We start from the raw sequence: 21,625 nt of genomic DNA, 5'->3' as shown, positions 1-21,625 counted from the left end.
ATATATTTTTTTGATTATATGATAAATACAGTCTTCTCCTACTTCTTTTTCTTAATATTGTCATAAACATTTTCTCTTCTCATCAAACATTCCTCAGAAATTATTTTAATTACTGCATGTCTCACATAAATGCCCCTTCATTTATTTAACCATTCCCTTTTTATTAGATTGATTTTGATTCTCTTGCTGTAATAACACTCATATGTGAATATCTTTATATATAAATCTTTATACTTTATATATTCAAATGAAAAACTCCTATTTCCTTGAGTACCTGCATTTTATTAACATTTTATTTGAAATGCCTATTGACATATATTTATATTTGTGTCCCAGTTGCAATTTCCAATGTGTAGTTCAGGATGTTTCTGCACTTATTTTTTTAATGTGAAATATCTTGACTTTTAAGATATTTACATCTTGCTTAAATATATTATAATACTTAAATGTATGTGCATATTTGTAATATACTTTAGCAAACACACTTTTTATTTCAAATATGAAAATGAGCAGTGATAGAAACAAACATCCATTGATTATTTATTCTTTCATATGACACTAATAAAACATGTAACTATAGTCTTATAATGCTCCCCTTTCTGTTCAGGTACTGACATAGTTGTTTTTGTTATGTTGTTTTGCCTTCTGACCTCTCATAGGTAGAAGATAAGCTATTTACAACAGTATATATGAGAAAATATGAAAAAGTTCATGAGTCTACCAAGGGTCAGTTAATAAATTTCTTGTAGCTTCAAACCAAAGAATTTCTTGAGCAATTCAGATTTTTTATTTTCACATATTACAATAATAATTCCCTCTAATGTGACAAGTAAAGTATCTTTAACCTTTTTTCAATAAAATAGAACTGAAACATTAAAGAGTAAAGATACATTCTAAAAATTTATACTTTAAAAACTAAGTGACTGGTCATCTTTTTTTAAAACTAGATTGCTTTGTCCAGAGAAACTATATGGCATTATTATTTTCATCAATTTAGGAGGCTATGAAAACATACTAAACATGTTTCTAAACTTTAACATTTACTTAAAAAATATCATTAATGATAAATATTTGATTAATAAGAATCATAAAGCAATCAAATTCTTCCCATTTAATGCATATATGATTCATAATTTAGTCAAAGGGAACCCTTAAATATATACCAATAAATAAATATTTGAAGTATATGATTAGCTACATTATACAAAAGTTTAAAGAGTAAGTAATTTTGCTTTATGACTCTTCCCCTCCAAGAGCTATGCAGACATATTAATTCATAATTTTTGGTCACAATGGCCTAAATCTTATTAAATATCTTCTCTAAGACACATACAAAGTTAATTATTATGCAAATTACTTCTTGTAATATCTTCCTAGTAAACAGCCAAGAAACTTTCAAATTGTTCTGAATTTATATATGCAACATTTTTTTTATTAAGGTTTTATATGTGTACATATCTTACCATTGTCCCCCCCCCCATCATTTGTTTTTAATATACTGTTAATTTTCCTTAAAATACATTACTCCCTTATTTTCCCCACCCTAAAAAATCATGGTAGTTTAACAGAAAAACAATCATCTGGTATTTAGCTGGAGTATTTATTTATAGTCATTTTGCCTATATTTTCATAGTGATATTTAATTCAGCTTTGTACAGTAATATTTTAAAGACAGACTGTATCTGCTAATGTTTCTGATCATAATTTTTTCATATACGCAACTAAGGTTAAGTGGCTTATAAAGTATGATTATAACTTCAAATTAGTCACAAAATAATTATTCCTTAAGATCATTCTAAATTGATGCAAAAAATATTTAAAAATCTCTAAAATGCCTCTGCATGTTAATTGCTATCATTCTATGAAATTTCTCTTTCCTTAATACACTAGAACAGTGTGAGATAGAGTCACAGAAGTATATATGTGTATATAGATGAGAGATCATAATTATTGACAATCATCTGATCATATTTGTAATATACCACAAACATATTTAAAAATGTTCTCCTCACAAAGACCTGTAAATAAAGATAGACTACAAAATATATTTAAGGGAGTCATTTATAATCTTAAACATTGGCAACCTTTCACTTTAATCTCAGAGAAAACATTACCTCTATCATCATCCACATTATCAGATAAAAATTTATTAATTGCACAAAATAGATTTTTAAATGAAATGTAGGTTTCCACTGGCAATGAATATATGACTATCTTCATACAAAGGAGAAGTATTTCCTCTCAAAGAGCTAAAACAATAAGTGGTATCTGAACTGCTGGTTGAAAGGTAGAGCCACTGGTAATCATTATTTCCCCTTGTTTGTTCAGGCCCTTCCAACAAAACAAACAACCTTTTTGTGATTGGATTGACATGGTGTTAACAATGCATTTAATGCCCAAATCAGTATGAATACAGGTAAAGCTCTCACTAATACCAGAGCCAGGATGTTAAAGCCACCTATTTTCTAAGCAGCCAAAAAAAAAAAAGGACAGAGCTTCCCTCCTTTGGCAAATAGCTAGTATGCTAGTATTCACCAAGCCACATAATACAATAACCTTGTGCATATTTCTTAAGGCTATACGTTACAATTCATCTACCATACCTGCTGTCTTCTCAGCAATTTGAGCTTCTGTTGCTTTCTCATAGAGTTCCAACTTAAGCTTTAGTTTTCTCTGTTCTTTATCTTCTTTAGATAGTTTTTCTTGAAGCTTAAACATATTGAAAAAAACACAGATTCTTATCTGACAAATTTCTTCCACAAATATAATTAATCCCAAAGTAAAATTCTGTTTTTTCTAATATAAATATGTTACATTTAACTGCCTAAATACATAACTCCAGGGAGAAAAAAAAAAACACACAATATTTAAGGTTTGAAGGTATTTTATAAGTAATTACCTGTAATGACATAAAAACTATAAAAACATTATAATATACATTTTATTTGTGTGTGTGTGTGTGTGTGTGTGTGTGTGTGTGTGTGTGTGTGTGTGTTTTCAGGCAAATAAAATTAAAGAGGGAAAACACAATTATTAAAAATAAATACAGCAAAAAGCAATCATCAATTCCATTGTCTTAAAGGCAAAGACTTGGGAGGGACTATCCTAAATAAATAATGGACAGCACAGCTTTTCAGCTTCTTAGTATTTTTAATATTTTGAAACAAAATTAATTAGATAATAATCTTAGTATCTGAAACTGATCTCCCTTGGAGAATGCTAGCCCACCATAATCCATGGAGATTGGCACTGGCACCTGATTCATACTGGCATGTAATAAATAACTGCTAAATGAAAGTACAGAAAATATCTACAGCTCTCATATAGAATCCCTCCAAATGTTTTTTTCTTTTACATTCCTCCCTCAGATTTTGTCATTTGTGCTGTTTTCCATCACATATGAGCAACATTCCTAATATCATGCTTCAGTTTGATTAGGACAACAACTAAAATATTGAAATATTAAAATCAGACAAGTATGAAGAGGTTAAAAAAAAACAGAAGGCATACAAAAGTGAACATCCTATATAATAAAAGGCTAATATGCAAACTGACTGAACTTGGGAATGACCGGTCACTATGACACGCACTGACCACCAGGGGACAGACGCTCAATGCAGGAGCTGCGCCCAGGTGGTCAGTGCACTCCCACAGGGGGAGCGCTGCTCAGCCTGAAGTTGGGCTCATAGCTGGCGAGCACAGCGGTGGTGGCGGGAGCCTCTCCCACCTCTGTGGCAGCACTAAGGATGTCCAACTGATGGCTCAGGCCCACTCCCCAAGCGGGGGGGAGGGGGGGGAGGAGAGGGCCTGAGCCATCAGTTGGACATCCCCTGAGGGCTCCCGGACTGCGAGAGGGTGCAGGCCAAGCTGAGGGGCCCCACCCCCCCGAGTGCACAAATTTCATGCACCGGCCTCTAGTTATTTAATAACGTTATTTAATGTTCAAAGGAATGTAACTTAAAAACAGAGTCAGAAAAGGTAAAACGTGACATAACAAATTGAATTGGACAAAATATAGCAGTATATGATAAGGTAAATTAAGATATTGCCAAACCCTGGTACTTTAAAGTTTAATTACATATATTTTTGAGGTGAAATATAGGGCAAAGACATTAATAAAAACAGAAAAGTCGCCGTTGCCCTAACTGGTTTGGCTCAGTGGACAGAGCATTGGCCTGCGGACTGAAGGGTCCCAGGTTCGATTCCGGTCAAGGGCATGTACCTTGGGTGCGGGCACATCCCCAGTACGGCGTGTACAGGAGGCAGCTGATTGATGTTTCTCTCTCATCAATGTTTCTAACTCTATCCCTTTCCCTTCCTCTCTGTAAAAAAAAAATATATAATATAAAAATAATTATATATATATATATCCCAAAAAAACAGAAAAGTAGTGCATTAAATTCCTCATTCTCCAAAATACTGAAATAAAGTTTTACTGCAGTAAAACCTGAATTGATCTTTTTTTTTCATGTATCTACTTGAAGTATCATAGATTTATGAAAAAGGAAGTGATACCACAGGCCAGCAAAGGCAGACAACCAAAGAATTGCTGTTTGTAGACAATCTCTCAACTCAATCATACCCTGATGGCATGATATGGCAACAACCTAAAGCTACTGTTAAAGGATAAAAATACACAGTAAAACTGAACTGTGATGGATAGCAAAGCAAGTTTAGAAAGTCAACAGCTAAAACACTGTACAATTACTAGGTTTTTCTATAAGGTACCTTTTTATGGCTTGCTCTGAGAATGTCCAATTCTGTTTGAAGAAATGTAATAGTCTTCTCTTTATTTAAGTCTGAAGTAACTTGACAAGGTATCATACATTCATAATGCAAATCATTATTTGTATGCTCCATACTGCTGTAATAAAGAAAACTATTTATTAACAACATAAACATAATTTCTACTATACAGGACCTATAAGTTTTACCCTTCAAATGGGGAGGGACAAATTTAATTTTAAGAAGAAATATATAAAGTTACTTAGTTTTAAATTTCTCTTTTTATGCACTAAGAAAATCCTATGGATGAAAAGAATAAATATATCAATTTCATAGAGATGTTACTCTGTCAACAGAGAGAGGTAAATCTGTGGAAAGCATTTAGTAACATCTATAGAGACTCATGGTTTTGTGTACTTAAAGAATTCAGGTTTTAGGGGCTGTGAATATTAATTTAATTTGTACTTTTGGTCAGGACTAGATACTTTTTTCACTTTCCTGAAAATGAGAACAGTAATCAGAATTTTCTTTCAATTTGGTTGACAGTATAATATTTTCATTATTAAATTTAAAACATATTAAATATGAAAACTTTTTCCTGTAATATTTAACAGTAAGCAAAACATCTTTTTTTGACATTTTGCCTGCTATTTGAGAAGATGTCAATTTATTAGCAGGTAGTATAAAGCAAGGGAAGGGAAAAGCAATGGGCAGTTTTTTGATGGCATTATATTTGTAAGCAGAGGTATATCTTAGAGTCTCAGAAGAAAGAAAGCAGTGAGGCCTAGGACAGTAGGTGCAGCTCTACTTACCATGTGCATCTTCTGTTGAAATTGTCCTAGATCTCTCACATTCTGGCTTTAGCCCAACCTCTAATATTTATTTTTCTCATGTGGTTATAAAATGTTTGTCACCTCTTCACTCACCCCTACTCCCCCAAAATGTGCTCTAATCTGTACTTCTGTAAGAATATAACTCATTGCTAAGTGGCACAAACATATTAATACTAGGTGTACCAGTTAATAATGCGGATTTTGTAATCAAAGAAAACACGATAATTTCAAGAGAAATATCAAAAGTGCTTTATTCAAAGTAATGTCCATCGCTAGCTACACATTTCCCCATCTTTCAGGTAATTTGTGGATACTGTTCCAATAGAACGTTTCTTGTTTTGAGGCAAACCATTCAGAGACCCAATTTTCCACTTCTTCATATGTTTTGAAGTGCTGCTCAGAAAGTGTGTGTGCCATTGATCAGAACAAGTGGTAATCTGAAGGAGCAAGGTCTGGTGAATTCAGCAGGTTAGTTAATACTTCCCAGGCAAGATCTTTTAACATGTCTTTAACTGGTTTTAAAATGTGTGATGGTGCGTCATCATGAAGCAAAATTACTTTGCCATGTCTTCTGGCCCATTCTGGTTGTCTTATAATCAAAACGTGGTTCAAATTGATTATTTGTTGTCGGTAGCAATCAGTATTAATGGTTTCACCTGGTTTTAGAAGCTCATAATACACCACACCTTCCTGATCCCACCAAACGCAGAGCATTGTCTTCTTTCTGAAGCGATTTGGCCTTGCAGTTGATGTTGATGGTTGACCTGGATCAACTCATGATTTTGTGCATTTGGGATTCTCAAAATAAATCCACTTTTCATCGCCAGTCACAATTCGATACAAAAAAGACTTTCTTTCGTGCCATTGAAGCAACATTTTTTTTTTTACAGACAACTGTTTAGTTTTTATTTTATAATCAGAAACTTAACTCTGCAATCCAGCTAGACTGGGAAGGGGTAAGGAAATTATGGAATCCAATAAACTGGCAAGAGCACAAAGATTATAGAACATTCCAAGTAAACTGGGGTGCAGGGGTGCTCTCCTGAGCTACAGAAGGAATGGTCTGGTGGTGAAGATAAAACACAAGTCAAATTTATTAGAGATGTCCACTGTCAGCAGTGGTGATCTTCTTGCTGGTCTTGCCATTCCTGGACCCAAAGCGCTCCATGGCTGTCACAATATCCATGCCTGCTTTCACCTGGCCGAAGACCACATGCTTGCCATCCAACCACTCAGCCTTGGCAGTGCAGATAAAAAACGGAACTATTTGTGTTAGGTCCAGCTTTTGCTGAGGACAAGATGCCAGGACCTGTATGTTTCAGGATGAAGTTCTCATCCTCAAATTTCTCCCCATAGATGGACTGGCCGCCTGTGCCATTATGGCGTGTGATATCACCGCCCTGGCACATAAATCCTGGAATAATTCTGTGAAAGCAGGAACCTTTGTAACCAAATCCTTTCTCCCCAGTGCTCAGAGCACGGAAGTTTTCTGCTTTGGAACTTTGTCTGCAAACAGCTCGAAGGAGACGTGGCCCAAGGGCTCGCCATCGAAGAACACGGTGGGGTTCACCATGGTTGGTCACGGGCGGCTTCGGAGTGGCGGCGTCTGCAAAGCTGAAGCAACATTTTACTGATGACTTTTCGGTTTTCCATTTGTCTTTCGTTCAGTTGATGTGGCACCCATTTTCCTTCCTTTAAAATCTTTCCCATTGCTTGTTAATGATCGGAAATTGTTTGCTGAGCAACGTTTAATCTTTCTGCAAGTTGTTTTTGAGTTTGACACACATCTTCATCCAATAATACTTGTAATTGTTGGTCTTCAAACTTTTTCAGTTGACCTGGACGTTCTTTGTCTTTCACATCGAAATCATCACTTTTAAAGCATTTAAACCAGCGTTCACAAGTATCTTGAGATGGAGCATGTTCACCATAAGCTTCCCGAAGTATATGATAACTTTTTCTTCAAAATAAAGTAATGAATTAAAACTTCCCACAAATGCTCCTTTTTTGGCACAAAATTTGACATTTTTAAGCGTAAAAATATCTATGATGTTAACACCTTCAGCAAATTTGACATGAAGTTTTGAAGCTTGTTGTCAATACAACAAAATGGCATACATATCAAATCGCATATATATCAACATATGTGTAACTCCATCTATTGAAAAATCCACATTATTAACTGGTACACCTAATATATCTACTGAATAATTTTAAAGTAAATAGAAATAGCTGTTTCCTGAGTAAAATTATGAAAATATTAAGAGGTCTGATGCACGAAATTCAAGGGACTCGGCCCTCGCAGGCACAGCAGCTTGCCTTGGCCCTTACAGCCCCAGCTTTGTCTGGAAGGTCATCAGGAAGGACTTCTAGAAGGTCTTTCATCTGTCCAGTCTAATTAGCATATTATGCTTTTATTATTATAGATATTTTATAAAAGAAAATTTTGTCTGAACTGAAAATATATCAGTCACTGAAATTTTCTAATATAGTAGTATTTTCATAATACATGACTAATTATGAAAGTACCTTAATCCCATAGGATAGGTAAAAGTGACAGATGTCACAAGTTCAAATCCCTTCATGGATAGGTAGGGAAGGTAAATAAGTAAAAGCTGCAGACTGTAAAATAATAAAGGTAAATGAAAGTGTACAAGGCCTTTCTAAAAGCATTCAAATTCATTTAAATAAAAAATAATGGTAACCAAAACCACATCTCTGGGCTTATTTTGTTCTGGAGCTAGTAGGTTTGGGCTCTGATTAAAAAGAAAATCCCATTAATATCAACTCAACAGTTATTTCCAGATCCATAATAAAAGATCACAGAAAATATTTAACTAAAAAGAATAAGACCTCATGGCCTTTATTCAAACTCATCTTGTGCTTTTTCACTTGGCAATCTAGACCAGCGATTTTCAATCAGTGTGCCACAAGAATTTTTAAAATATGTCAAATTAAAAAAATGACAACAACCAACACAACAATAGTTGTCCAATATGAATGAATCACAATTACACCTTTTTTGTCATGTTGTCAAAAATACATTTTTTTTGTGAGTCACAGAATTTTAGTAATTAGTTTGTGTGTGCCATGAGAAGAAAAAGGTTGAAAATCGCTGATCTAGATACATCATATTGATGTAATGAAAAACAGTAGAAAACTCTGGTAGATTCCCCAAATTTTAATATGTTAACGATACATCAAACTCAGCTCACACCATAAAGAAGGAAGGGAGAATGACGTGAGGAAGACGAAAGGAGTTCTCCCACTCTCACTCTCTGGGTCTAAGGCTGCTGGCACTCACTTGGGTTTCCCAGTAACGCAGTGAGGTGCCTCACCACCTGGATGAGGAAAATTCCTCGACTTCTGCTCTGGCAGTTGTGTGTCCTCACATGTGGCTTCGTGAACTAATTCATTGCATGTCTGATGCTTGCTTCCCTTAGAATTCTCCGTCAGTTGTTCCTCTGGCTGTGTACTTTTATTTCTCCCTGTAGTCTCATGTTCAATATAACTTTGGGCTATTTAAAATAAAAACACACATAATATAAGAAACACCATAGCTACATATTAAATCATTCAAATGAATATTTTTGTGGAAATAAATGCTCTCAGAGCTTTAAACATGTACTTACTAGTCTTACTCCTATTGTGATCACATAAGCATGAACAGTGTGATTCTGCCATGGATATTTCCATTCCCACAGTAAGACAGCATTTAGGACAGTGGTTTAAACATTGGATTCGGGTTGGAATAACCTGAGGAGTTTCTAGAAATCCAATAGCCCAGACCCATCTTATATTAATGAAATCAAAATATCTGGGAGTGATCAGATGACTCCAGCACGCAATCAAACTTGAAAAGCATTGATTTAGAGGTATTATTTTCAGATTACTTTTTCTTCCTAAACTTTGAAAACTAGGTTGCAATAAGTTAGTGATTATAGTGAAGTGATATTGTGCATGGAACTCTTAATATCAGACTGCCTGGATCAGAATTCCAGCTTTGCCAAGTGCATAACTTCGGGCAAGAAAGCACACCCACACCTCAGTCTCGTTTTTAAAATGGGAACATAATAAGTTACCTCAGTTGTTGTGAGGATTAACTGAGTTAATACATGCAAAAAACTTCGCCTAGTGTCTGGAACATCAATAAGTGTTAGCTATTATTTTTGTAACCGTCATCATATTATAAAATGAATATTAGAATTATTTTAACTCCCATTTTATCAGATATGTGTTATACATTAGAGGATCTGTTTTGTAATGCCTTGCTATCTCATAAAAATTATTTTAAGCTGTAACTAGTAAATGATAGCTACTTCAAAAGAATAATGTATATCTTATTTTGGGGGGAAGAAAATGACACAAACACAAGTGCACACAAAAAAATTTTTTTCACCAGTAAATTAGATCAATAGGCACAAACACTGATTGTAAGTAGAACTTTATTATATCTACCAGAAACATTAAAAAGCAAAACTGGGGGGCATAGGCTACCAAGGAGACAAAACTGAACCTCACGTCACCCTGCTTGGCCCCAGAGGATGGCTGGTTAGCCAGAGACGGGTAAGATTCCTCAAGGAAGGAACAACCTAAGACAGGCACAGTCGCAGAGGGGCCATCAGGAGAGAATTTTGGGATCAACAGAGGTGGGGCACAGACCCTCACCCCCCCCAACATTGCAGGGGCCTGAACCCTAGCCCCTTCTGAGGGAGGTCTCCTGCCCCAATGGCTGCTTCATGCTTCCCATGCCCAGCTCAGATCAGTACCCAGGTGACCGACAGAGACTTGGCCAACAGCAGCTGCCCTCTCACTCCAACAAGAATTGTTTGAGTTGTCGTGTACCCATGGTGTGGGGAAGTGGGTTTACGATATCTAAATCCAGCCTACCACCAGGAATGCTCAGGACCTACTCAAGAAGGCAAATAATCCCTTCCACTAATATTTACAGGGTAAAATAAGATTGTTGTTAGAGTAATAAATTTGACAGTAAAATAGTAGTCAAGTTTTCAGGCACATTTAAATTGGCTAGTTGAAACAAGCGAATATTCTAGAAAAATTAATTGTACTGGACAAAAAGGTGTTCCTAAAGTGTTAACTAAAATTTTTATTGGTACTTCATCTCATGATAAAATTGTACACCATGTAATGAACCTAAAACAGTAATATTATAGTGCAAAAAATTAAAATTTAAAAGCCATCAAGACTACATTATAAAATTTTCAAAAGCCTCCTAACATTTAAATCAAAAAAGGAGGGTATAGTAGAAGAATATCATGTAAGGAAAAATATCCTGTAAGTAAATTACATCTAGAAAATTAATACTTTAGAAAATTAATTGTAAGGCTAAAAGCAAGACACCCATGAAAAACACACAAGTTGTCAAAACAAGCCAGAGGAAAATTATTTGGGCAAAAAATGCAATAGGATCCCAAGTAAAATTTATAGAAAATATTCCTTTATTAACTTTTGGTAGAGAATATGTTTGTATATTTTCAGAAAACAACTCCGAGACCATGTGGATTCCAGCAACAGAGAGGAATTGACAGGACTACTCCAGCCATGAAGACAGAAGAGAAGCAGTCCAGAGATGGAAGACGCTGACGTGGCCTTCCCATACTAGCAGGTAGCAGTTGTGCATCACTGCAGGTTGCCCAGGACCAAACCAGAGAGAGTCGGACCTGCATTACCACCATTTGTCCACCATCCAGAACTGTAATGTCAGTGCTGACATGTACACAGAAGGAACTGTTGGACATTGAAATTGGGTCTAAAAAGAACTGTTGGCCCAGAAAGAAACTCACTACAGACCGATTCATTTGCCTGTCAGCATAACCATTATTGCTTGTCTCATTTTCGGTTCTTATAATTGTATTTCTAATAGCACATGATCTCACTCATCTAGAGGAAATAATGAACAACATAGACTGATGAACAAGAACAGACCCAGAAACAAGGAGGCATGGATCAGACTGTCGGGCCTCAGAGGGAGGGTAAGGGAGGGTGGGGGTAAAGGGGAGAGATCAACCAAAGGACGTGTGTGCAAGCATATGAGCCTAACCAGCGGTTAAGGACAACAGGGGGGTGGGGGCATGTGTGGGGAGGGGTGTGGGATGGGGATGGGGGGGATGAGGACAAATATGTGATACCTTAATCAATAAAGAAATTAAAAAATAAAATAAAAAAAGCAAAACTGTAAAAAGAAGGTAAGTATCATCTGCTTCTTGGTGATGCCATCTGCAAGCAGCCAAATTTAAAATTCTTTTGAGGCAGAGAGAGTAGTTTTAAAATAAAAACAAAATGGGGCATTTATAGATAAGGTACTTCTCACAAAGTATTCTTTCTTTAAGAGGAAATGTTTTGCCTGTATATATAGAGCCAGTTATAAACTCCATGTCGTGGACATTGTCTTTTTGGTGGCTTGAAGCTAGATTAGAAATCATTTTAGTAAATTACTCTTGATTTCACTTTATTTGAGGGAATGAATTGGGAAAATGTACTATCATAATTACATACTATAAGATTATCTATAAAATTTCAACACTATATTCTATTTTGGTTTAAAATATAACAATTATAGGTTTCTGGAGATAATTTGTTGCTTCTTGACATTTCAAAACATGTATTTGGTTGGCTTTAGATGTTCATCATGCTGTTTTTCTAGAAAAGGCTGGTATTGGTCGCATGTAGCCCCCAAAATCTGAAACGAGAATTTTATAAATGGGCTCTCAGGAATACCACTATATCATTAACAAACCATGCTTTTCAACACTCACAGAGATCTTGTAATTCAAATGAAAGGAAATTATAAGTAGTTACTGCAAGCAATATCAAATAACAAAAAGTGTCCCTAGGAACATATCAAAAAATAACTATTAGGGCTTTTACTATGCTCCAGTTTATGAGGCACAAAGATTCATCAAAAAGTAAAAGGATGTGCCAGCTATAAATCGCTCCCAGTTGCTTATGCCAACACCATACCAACTGCTTCAGAATCTTAAGTCTTAACTCTCTGACCTGATTTTGGTACCAAACTTTATCTACAAATTGTCCCATATTTTTGCCTCTGTATTTTTATGTCTAATTTAGCATCTTTCTCCTTTCAGTTTTTTATTCCTAACTTTCTACTGTTTAGTTTACCCCATCCTTTATATCTATGCTTGCTATTTGCTTACTACAATTATAACTTTACTTCAGCTTACCTAATGTCAAATTTGTGATATGTTGATTTCTTGGTAACTCACTGCCTCTACACCTGTGACGGCTATCACCTCCAAATTCAGAGGAGAGGTGGGAGCTTCCCAATAAGAGGACTCCTTGCTGGTCCCTCCTGCATAGAACCCTTTTTACTATTATTAAAATGAACTCAACAAGTCCTAACCCACTTCTGGATTTCAATTCTAAGTGTTTAATATTTTTTAAGAACCCTGTACTGTGTGATTTGGCTCTGATTAATTCTTGATGTTTCTACTCTTGCTCAGCATTTTAGATTCCTAACTATAACTGTTCATAAGACATTTGGAGTCTGCTCTGCAAATCAGACTATCCATACTCTTCTATGGAGACTTGGATTTTACTTCAGAGAAAACAAGGCTGATTTATAAAATTTCCCTTTCTGTCTGCCTTTTTTTTCTTTTTTTTCTTTTTTTTTTTTTACTATTTTAGCAAATATTGCTTAAATTCTTTGAATGCTCTCAGTGCTTTCCTACTCTGCCATATTGCATTATTCTATATCAGAATTCAACCATTTGTATAGAAAGTTTGACTCCTCTATTTATTCATTAATTTAATAATTCATGGAAAACCTATAGTGTGATATGTCCTGTGACAAGTACTAGAAAAACAAAAACAAGCCCTAGCCGGTTGGGCTCAGTGGATAGAGCATCAGCCTGCGGACCGAAGAGTCCCAGGTTCGATTCCGGTTAAGGGCACATGCCTGGGTTGCGGGCTCGGTCCAACATGCAGGAGGCAGCCAGTCAATGATTCCCTCTCATCACTGATGCTTCTATCTCTCTCTTCCTCTCCCTTCCTCTCTGAAATCAATAAAAATAGATCAACCAAAGGACTTGTGTGCATGCATACGAGCCTAACCAATGGTTAAGGACAACAGGGGGGTGGGGGCATCTGTGGGGAGGGGTGTGGGATGGGAATGGGGGGATGAGGACAAATATGTGACACCTTAATCAATAAAGAAATTTAAAAAAAAATAAAAAAAAACATACAAAAATACAAGTAAGAAACAGACACACACACCCCTCCCCATCAAGGACTCTATAATACATTGAAGAAAGCAAACTGATCTAATAATTTGAATACAATGTGATAAGGAAGGATTCCGCTAGGGATATAGAGACCAAATACAATGGCTAAATATACCGATGCTCAACTGTAAACTCTGGGAAGATTTCACAAAGGCATTTGTTACAAAAAAAACACACAACAAAAAAGTAGGAATATGAAAACTAATGAACTGCCAAAGGATTTGAGCTTGGAGAAATAAAGAAAAAGTAACAGACTATAAGAATAAGAAGAGAACAGTAAGAACAGGCTCAGAACAAAAGGAATAAATTTAGGGGGAAAAAACAGTCATTTCTTACATGGATATAACAAGATGGTGTAGTCAGAAGGTGAAAATTTCTAAAATGAGCAACATGTAAAAACAAAGTCCAATATGTGATTTAACTGGGAATGGGTTGATGAAATAGACTGATAGTGAAGGTACCTGGAGAGGAGGAAATCAAGGACTCAGGGTAATAAAAAGCTTAACTCTGAAGACACTAAAGTCATCCAGGAAAATGGCAAGAAACTGAGAAGAGAAATCAGAGTCAAATACAAAATACTTCACAGACTGCATAAACACGCTAGGACAGAGATGAGAAAGGTAACAAGAAATGATTGTGGGTAACAGTCATTTCCTTTGGAAATAATTTTAGCCTTATAAAAAGTTGCAAAAATAGTACAAATAATTTCTGTATACCCTTCATCCATATTCCCCAAATGTTAACATTTTCCTATACTTGCTTTATTATCCGTTCTCTCTGTATCTATCTGCCTACCTACACATTTATAATTTTTCTGAAACATTTGAGAGTAAGTTGCACTTTGACTTTTCAAGTCAGATTTTAAGACACTACTCTCTCCTGTTGCACCTTGCCAAATTTTCATCACCTTATTCCAAGCCCAACTGAAATTCAATTTCTGAGTTAGTACCTTCTCCAACCAAGAGAAAAAAATAGCACTTAGAGACTCTAATTCAATCTTCAATTATTTTTCCTGAACTCTCCAACCCAGGATAAAGGTCTTTATGAAGTGACTAGAAGCCCGTTGCACGAAGTTTCGTGCAATAGACTTTTCCTTCACCTGGCTGCCGGCATCAGTTATCCGCCAGCAGCTGTTTTCCTCTGGCCCCCCGCCGATCAGAGCGCCTCCTGCCAGCACGATCGGCCACCCCAAGAGGAACTCCGATCAGGAGGTGCTCCGATCGGGCGGGTGGCCAGAGGAAAACTGCTGCTGGCGGAAAACTGGTGCCAGCAGCCACGCAATCGGCCACCCTGAGTCCCGCCCCCCGCGCCTCCAGCCGGCCCAATCGTGGGCGTAGCGGAGTGATGGTAATTTGCATATTACCATTTTATTAGGTACTAGTAGCCCGTTTGCATGAAGATTCGTGCAATAGACCTTCATTCACCTGGCTGCCTGCACCAGTTTTCTGCCGGGACCGGGGACCCAGGCCTTGGCTGTGGCCACCGCCTTCTGCCTTCTTTCAGGGTCGGGGCTTGGCCCCGGGCGGTGGCCTTGGGCTCGGACGCACCCAACATCCCTGCTAAGGATCGTAGGAGCCGACCCCCAGTGGTTTCCTGCGATCCGTGCAGGCTCCCCGCTGGTGCCCAAGGCCGGGAAAGCCTCTGCCTGAGGCTTTTCCAGCCGTGGGCTCGGTGCACCCAGCGTCCCTGCTACGGATCTTAGGAGCCGACCCCCTGGTCGTTGCCTGCGATCCGTGCAGGCTCCCTGCTGGTGGCTGGTGCCCAAGGCCGGGAAAGCCTTGGGCTCCGCCACACCCCAACATCCCTGCAACAGTTTCCTGGTGGGCGTGGCTGGTGGGGGTGGCTTGGGCGTAGCGAAGGTGCAGTCAATTTGCATATTTGTCTATTATAAGGTAAGATGATAATGGGATGAAGCTATTCAAGTTTTAGTTGAGCCCGGCGGGCGTGGCTCAGTGGTTGAGTGCTGACCTATGAACCAGGCGGTAAGGGTTCAATTCCAGGTCAGGGCACATGTCCAGGTTGCAGGCTCCATCCCCCAGTGTGGGGCATCCAGGAGGCAGCTGATCAATGACTCTGTCATCATTGATGTTTTTATCTCTCTCTCCCTCTCCCTTCCTCTCTGAAATTAATAAAAATATATATTTTTAAAAGTTTTAGTTGAGCTGTTGGTATCGCCCATCACCTGAAAAGGCATTACATATGGAAATATAAATCAATAAAATACAACAAAAAGTGAAGTTATGGCTCTGTTTTACAAACCAGTCAATTAGATAAATGTTTAAATGAACACTTTCATTTTGATTAAAACTCTCATATGCAGGCAGACGAATGCTTAAAGCTAAGACTATTGATTCTTCTCTCCCACACGTTTTAAAATGGAAACTCTATAACCTCCTTTAGTAATTTGCTTCAGTGTTTAATCAATGTTGTTGTTAATTATTTCACCATTAAGACTATTACTCTTCAAATTTATTTCTCCAAATGGACTTAGAGAATAAATTATCAATCTCTTCTTCATAATTCATAAGCCTCTGAGGTCTTTCTTTCCTTAGAGTTAAACAACTGGAAATATTTTCATGACGACTATCAGTCCCTTTATTTATTTGCTCTTCTATGGGCACACTGTATTATTTGGATGTAAGAATTTGATTACTTCAAATACATTCCCCAATTTTTGCTATTACTATCTAATGCTGCCACTGCCATATAAACTTACTAGTATCCTGTAACCATTTGAAAATGATGTTATGGAAGATTACTACTAGATATTCCTCACATGGCACTTACAGCTTTTGCTAGAGATATTCACTTGGTCAAAATGGGCGGATTTAGTGAAGATATTTTTTGGAATCTTAATACTTAATACTTAATGTGCCTAGGCGGGCTGCTTTGAAAATCCTGTATCTCTTTAGTGACTTTCATGATGTTTCCAATGGATCATTTTCACAATATAACAAATTCTCTCTTTACTTCTAGAGATACTAGTATTGCCAACTGTCTTAATGGTAACCTTGTTATTAAATTCTCAATTCCTAAGTCCAGAAAATTAACAGCATTACACTATTTCCCATTTTAGGAACGAAAGCTTTAGAACCCCCTTTGAGTTCAAGTCTCCAGACAATAATACATTAGTCAATGTTTAATATACTCAGCTGAATTGATGCTACACAAGAAATCATGACTCATGGCCAAAGGTAACTTATTTCACAACTACTATACAGAAGTGAGGAGGCGGCTAGAATCAAATAGGGATTCTTAGAGGCTGGGAAATTCTGTTCTGTCTGGCTTTGTAAATAGTTTGTGACAACTGGTATCTGTGTAAACGGATTTGATGGTCCCTTGGGGGGTCAATGCTGTTTACTGAGCTGTTTCTTCAGGGTGGTTGAGTTAGAATTGTCTCTAAGGATCTACTGGGGTTTCTCAGCACAGCGACATCGCAGCTACCTTGAGAGCTCACTGGCAAAAAAAGAAAGGGTCAAAGAGGTACTATGGGCAAGTACATTCAAATACATAGATATCCTGCTCCTTCAGATGTTGGTGCTATCAGGGAAATTTGTATCTAAAATGAACTATAACGGAGGTAATTTGTTAATGTGCTTTCTGACACTTGCTAACACAACTGGTCACCACTTCCTTAACTCTTTTTTTTTTTCCTCTGAAAGGTTATTACTTATACTGTAGCATCTGATTTCATAAGTATTAAAAGAATAAAAACCTCATGTTTATTGTTTCTTTTATATATTGTCTATCACCACATTATGTAAGATCAAAATGATATAAAATATTTTTTACTATTAAGTAGGTATAAATTTGATGTGATAATAGGATTACTACAGTAACCCCACATTTTAAACAAAAGATGTTATCTTTTTCTCAACAGTTAAAGATTTTTCTAAATGAGTATTAGTTTCAACAAAATCAGAGTAACAGTATCAGTTAGTGGCTCCCAATAACTTCTACCAATTCCTAGAGTTTTATGTGTATACAGATACTGCTTATTTCCTCTACTAAATTATTTCTGACTATGTTTCCTTTTGTGGGGGAGGGAAGGGAGGTTTTTTCACATATTTGCATCTATGGTTTTTCCCCCAAACATAAAAGAAAAAGACATCAGAAACTTCTTCCACATCACAGTGTCCTACCTAATAGATGTGTGTACAAGAGAAAAGTGCAGACCTTCCAACTAGAACACCGGTGCATTTAGATCTGCCAAGCAGAATCAGTGCATGCGCTCTTAAGATGGGCTTCAGGGTTTTAACGTTGGCTCTACCACACAACTGTATGACTTTCAGCAAATTACTTAACCTCTCACCAACTTCTTATCAATGAAAAGTACATAATAATAGCAACCACTTCAAAAAATTTTGAGAATAAAATTATTTAAATTATATAATCTCTTAGAAAAGTGTCAGCACAAAATTCACACTCGATAAATATTAGCTATTATTATCTGTGAAAATTTGTTTTGCTGAAAGAAAAATATTTACTTATTAAAATATAATAAAAATAAATAACATATAAGAAAAATTCTTATTAAAAAAATAAGAAGACATGGACCTGGAAAATAAAAAGCTACCTTATTCAATGAGAGAAACATAATAGAAATACTTAATGTGGTTAACACTTGTAATTAATAACTAATGGTTTAATAAAGTTTGTATCAGATTATAAAACAAATTAATTACAGAAATAATAGGACCTCAAATTTTAGAAATCTTGACAAAAGATCCTGAAAGAAAATTCAATTCCACACAAATAAAATTAATAGTATAATTCTGTAAATTCAATCCATTTCAGAAAATAAGAAATGCAAATGGCATGTTCTGTAACATAATTTTAGCACTCACTACAATGGCACGTTATATTAGCTGTAATAACAATCATGGTTAGTAGGTCACAGGTGCTTATCACTCACAGATTCTAATTTGGGAGTCACAGGAAATTTGGTAACTTTTGGATCTTTGACTTAAAAAAATGCAAACTTGCTACTTAGATACTGTGTATTCTGTATATTCTCTCAGGGTTTTTTTGTTTGTTTGTTTGTTTGTTTAGTTTGTTTTGTTTTGTTTTTGGCTTGACCAGCCATAAGAAGAAGAAGAAGAAAAAGAACTATAACTTCCATTGTAAGTTTGCATACTCACTGCCCACATTTCAAGTACTCAAAGCTACATGTAGCCATTGGCTACCATGTTGGAGAGCAGAAATACAGAGTCTTATATAGTTCTAATAAGGTGTGTATGTGTGTGTGTGTGTGTGTGTGTGTGTGTGTGTGTGTAAAGAGAGAGAGGAAGTAAAAAACATGTGGGAAGGGCTGGATGTAGCTGTAAGATACTGAAGGTTTTATAAATGTTTATAAAGCTAAAAAATCGTGAAATCTGTCAATATGACATAATTTAACCACTTGGATATGAGGGTTAGACATTCAAAATAAACTACATCCTTTACATTCCTATACATAGTTATATATCTAGATAAACATGTCAAAATGAAGTGGTGATGAGTTATTTCATCTTTAAGACAATTCAATGACTTCGTATATCATGTTACAACTTCTCCACTGCATAGTCATGGAAATTACTGAAATTTTGTTACTTATTTTATTATACGAAAGCTATTTAAAATGGTGAAACTGTACCAAATTTTTTAAAGTGTTTGTTTGTTTCCGTAAGTCTCAAATAGTCATGAATACATCAATGTTCATTCTATAGGGTAAAAAGGTAAGAATTCTGTATAAAAACTACGTTCTATCATAAGGTTTCAGCTTTTAAATTCTAACATCGTTTCTTATACTAGAAGGCTGTGAACAAAGTATAATAGTATAATCTCCTAAAGCTTAGGCTACCTAATTAACTTATGAACATATCACATAAAATAAAGCTTTGTAAAACTTTTATTACCCTATTTAAACCATTATAAATATTACTTAGTCTGAAATGATTGTGAAAACTATCCTATCTTTATTCTTTTTGTCCTCCAGTGATATGAACCATTTGGCTACTCACTGTATATTCCTAACCTTGCTCAGTTTTTCTTATTATAATAATACTTTGTATAAAGCAATTAAAATGTAAATGACTTAGGTAAATCTTAAATTTCTACACCTTCAAGTAAAATAGATTTCATAATTATATATATTTTAAGTATGAATACATACTGATTGTCCATATATTCAACAATTTCATAGATCATTTATAGAAGGCAACTTTTCAATAACAAGTATAAAGAGAGAAAAAAAGGTTTTCTTTATATGTGCCTTTCATTTTACTTAGGAGTATTTTTAGGTTTGGAAAACAAAACAGAAGAATCACCAGTCAGATATTAAGTGGAAAGCACTGAAACACAATGTTAATTCTAATGGATGGATGATTGTGTTTGGTCTTTTGAAACTTTGAAGTATAGGTAAGTCTTGATCACACAAATTAATAAATCCTAAAGCTGGAGTTAACAATAACCATTACACCCAAATTCTGCAGCTTAGCCCAGCCAATTTTTCAAAAGGTCAGGTTGTGAACTGGAGAAGATCAGGGAGGTCCACCGCATAGCTTTGTTGCCAGGCATCTCTCGTCTGGATTGTTGCAGGCATTTATTAGTATTCGTCAGCAGACTCAACAGAGCAAACAAGAAATGCAAGCACGAATAATAAAATGAAATGCTGCTATATAACCCTTTGTCATTCAGCAAATATGGGACTTTTTAGCTACATTGTTCCTAAACCTGGGTTACTACTTTAATTTTTCTCCACAGTGCAGCCTGAATGAGTATGCATGTGTGTTAAATGCAGAGCTCCCCTAACAACTGCGGGACTGCCATTTAATCTGTTGGTAGATGGACCATTTCCTGTGGGAACCCTAGCTATGATTTCCAGATCCACCAAATAAATCTCAGATTAAGATTCCAAATGAAACCTGCCTTTGGCAGATAAAAAATGTCAAGATGAATATAAACAGTAAAATTATAAATTATCTAGGTGTTGCATGACAAACCAATGTTCATTTTTTTTGTTGACATGTGCCCAAATATCAAAACTATATGAGACATTCATCAAATGTCACACTTTCACAATATTGGAGGCATCATTAAAACTGTTTGACTAAGAACATCAAAGTGTTTAAGCAGTAGCTCAAAAGTATATTTGTGCAAAGTAGAAGAATAAATTTACATATCAGCAGCAGCTCATAAGGGATGGGTAAATATTCTGTTTATCTCTCATTGTAATTCAGTTACTTTAAGTACAAGATTTTAGGAAATCATTATACTCTATATGGCATCATTACCTGACTTTCTATGCAAATGATATACGTTTTATTCAAATTTACCATTTGTTTCTCCAGAAAAAACACACACAAAACAAAACAGAAGCATAAAAGGTATAGATTCCCATTTCATTGATCAAGTGCGTCTACTATACTAGTGTCATATTAGTCAGTTACAGGCTATAGCATCATCACCTCCTTCTTAAAGTTTCACTTTTTTTAGAAAAGCATTAAATACCTGAGACAAAAAAAAAAGGCCTGAGAAAAGTAAATTTGAATTTTTAAATAATGTGTTTATTTCAAATGACTTCACAGAGGGGCAGAGACTTTTAAAAAAGAAAAAGGTAATAAAGGAGCAATATAGAACATCTTAGAGAGCAAATGACCTATACAAATGCAGAGGAAGTCTCTGATGCTGGTCTCTACTAAGTCCTCAGGAGACCAAGGACGGCTTTTTAATGGATATTTTTGTTTTGTCTTCACTCTTCTTACCTGGACTAATACAGCCTGTTCTGGTCTTAAACTCCATACTGGTTGATTATAAAATATGGGC

At 35.8% G+C, this 21,625-nt stretch overlaps 1 protein-coding gene and 1 pseudogene across 1 annotated transcript in view; both read right to left on the bottom strand.

The window, feature by feature from the left end:
- Positions 1–21,625, bottom strand: part of MIPOL1 (mirror-image polydactyly 1) — a 344,977-nt gene that overhangs the window by 259,480 nt on the left and 63,872 nt on the right. Inside the window, exons 4-6 of the mRNA XM_054716560.1 lie at positions 8,863–9,076; positions 4,729–4,864; positions 2,604–2,709 (exon numbers count right to left, since the gene is read on the bottom strand). Coding sequence (XP_054572535.1) covers positions 2,604–2,709; positions 4,729–4,864; positions 8,863–9,076 — 456 coding nt within the window. The remainder of the gene's footprint in view (positions 1–2,603; positions 2,710–4,728; positions 4,865–8,862; positions 9,077–21,625) is intronic.
- Positions 6,587–7,131, bottom strand: LOC103305023 (peptidyl-prolyl cis-trans isomerase A-like; annotated as a pseudogene).

This window comes from Eptesicus fuscus, chromosome 5 (genome assembly GCF_027574615.1).
Source record: "Eptesicus fuscus isolate TK198812 chromosome 5, DD_ASM_mEF_20220401, whole genome shotgun sequence".
Lineage (NCBI taxonomy): Eukaryota > Metazoa > Chordata > Mammalia > Chiroptera > Vespertilionidae > Eptesicus > Eptesicus fuscus.
The sequence above is the reverse complement of the archived record's forward strand: the minus strand, read 5'-3'. Positions and strand labels throughout refer to the sequence as shown.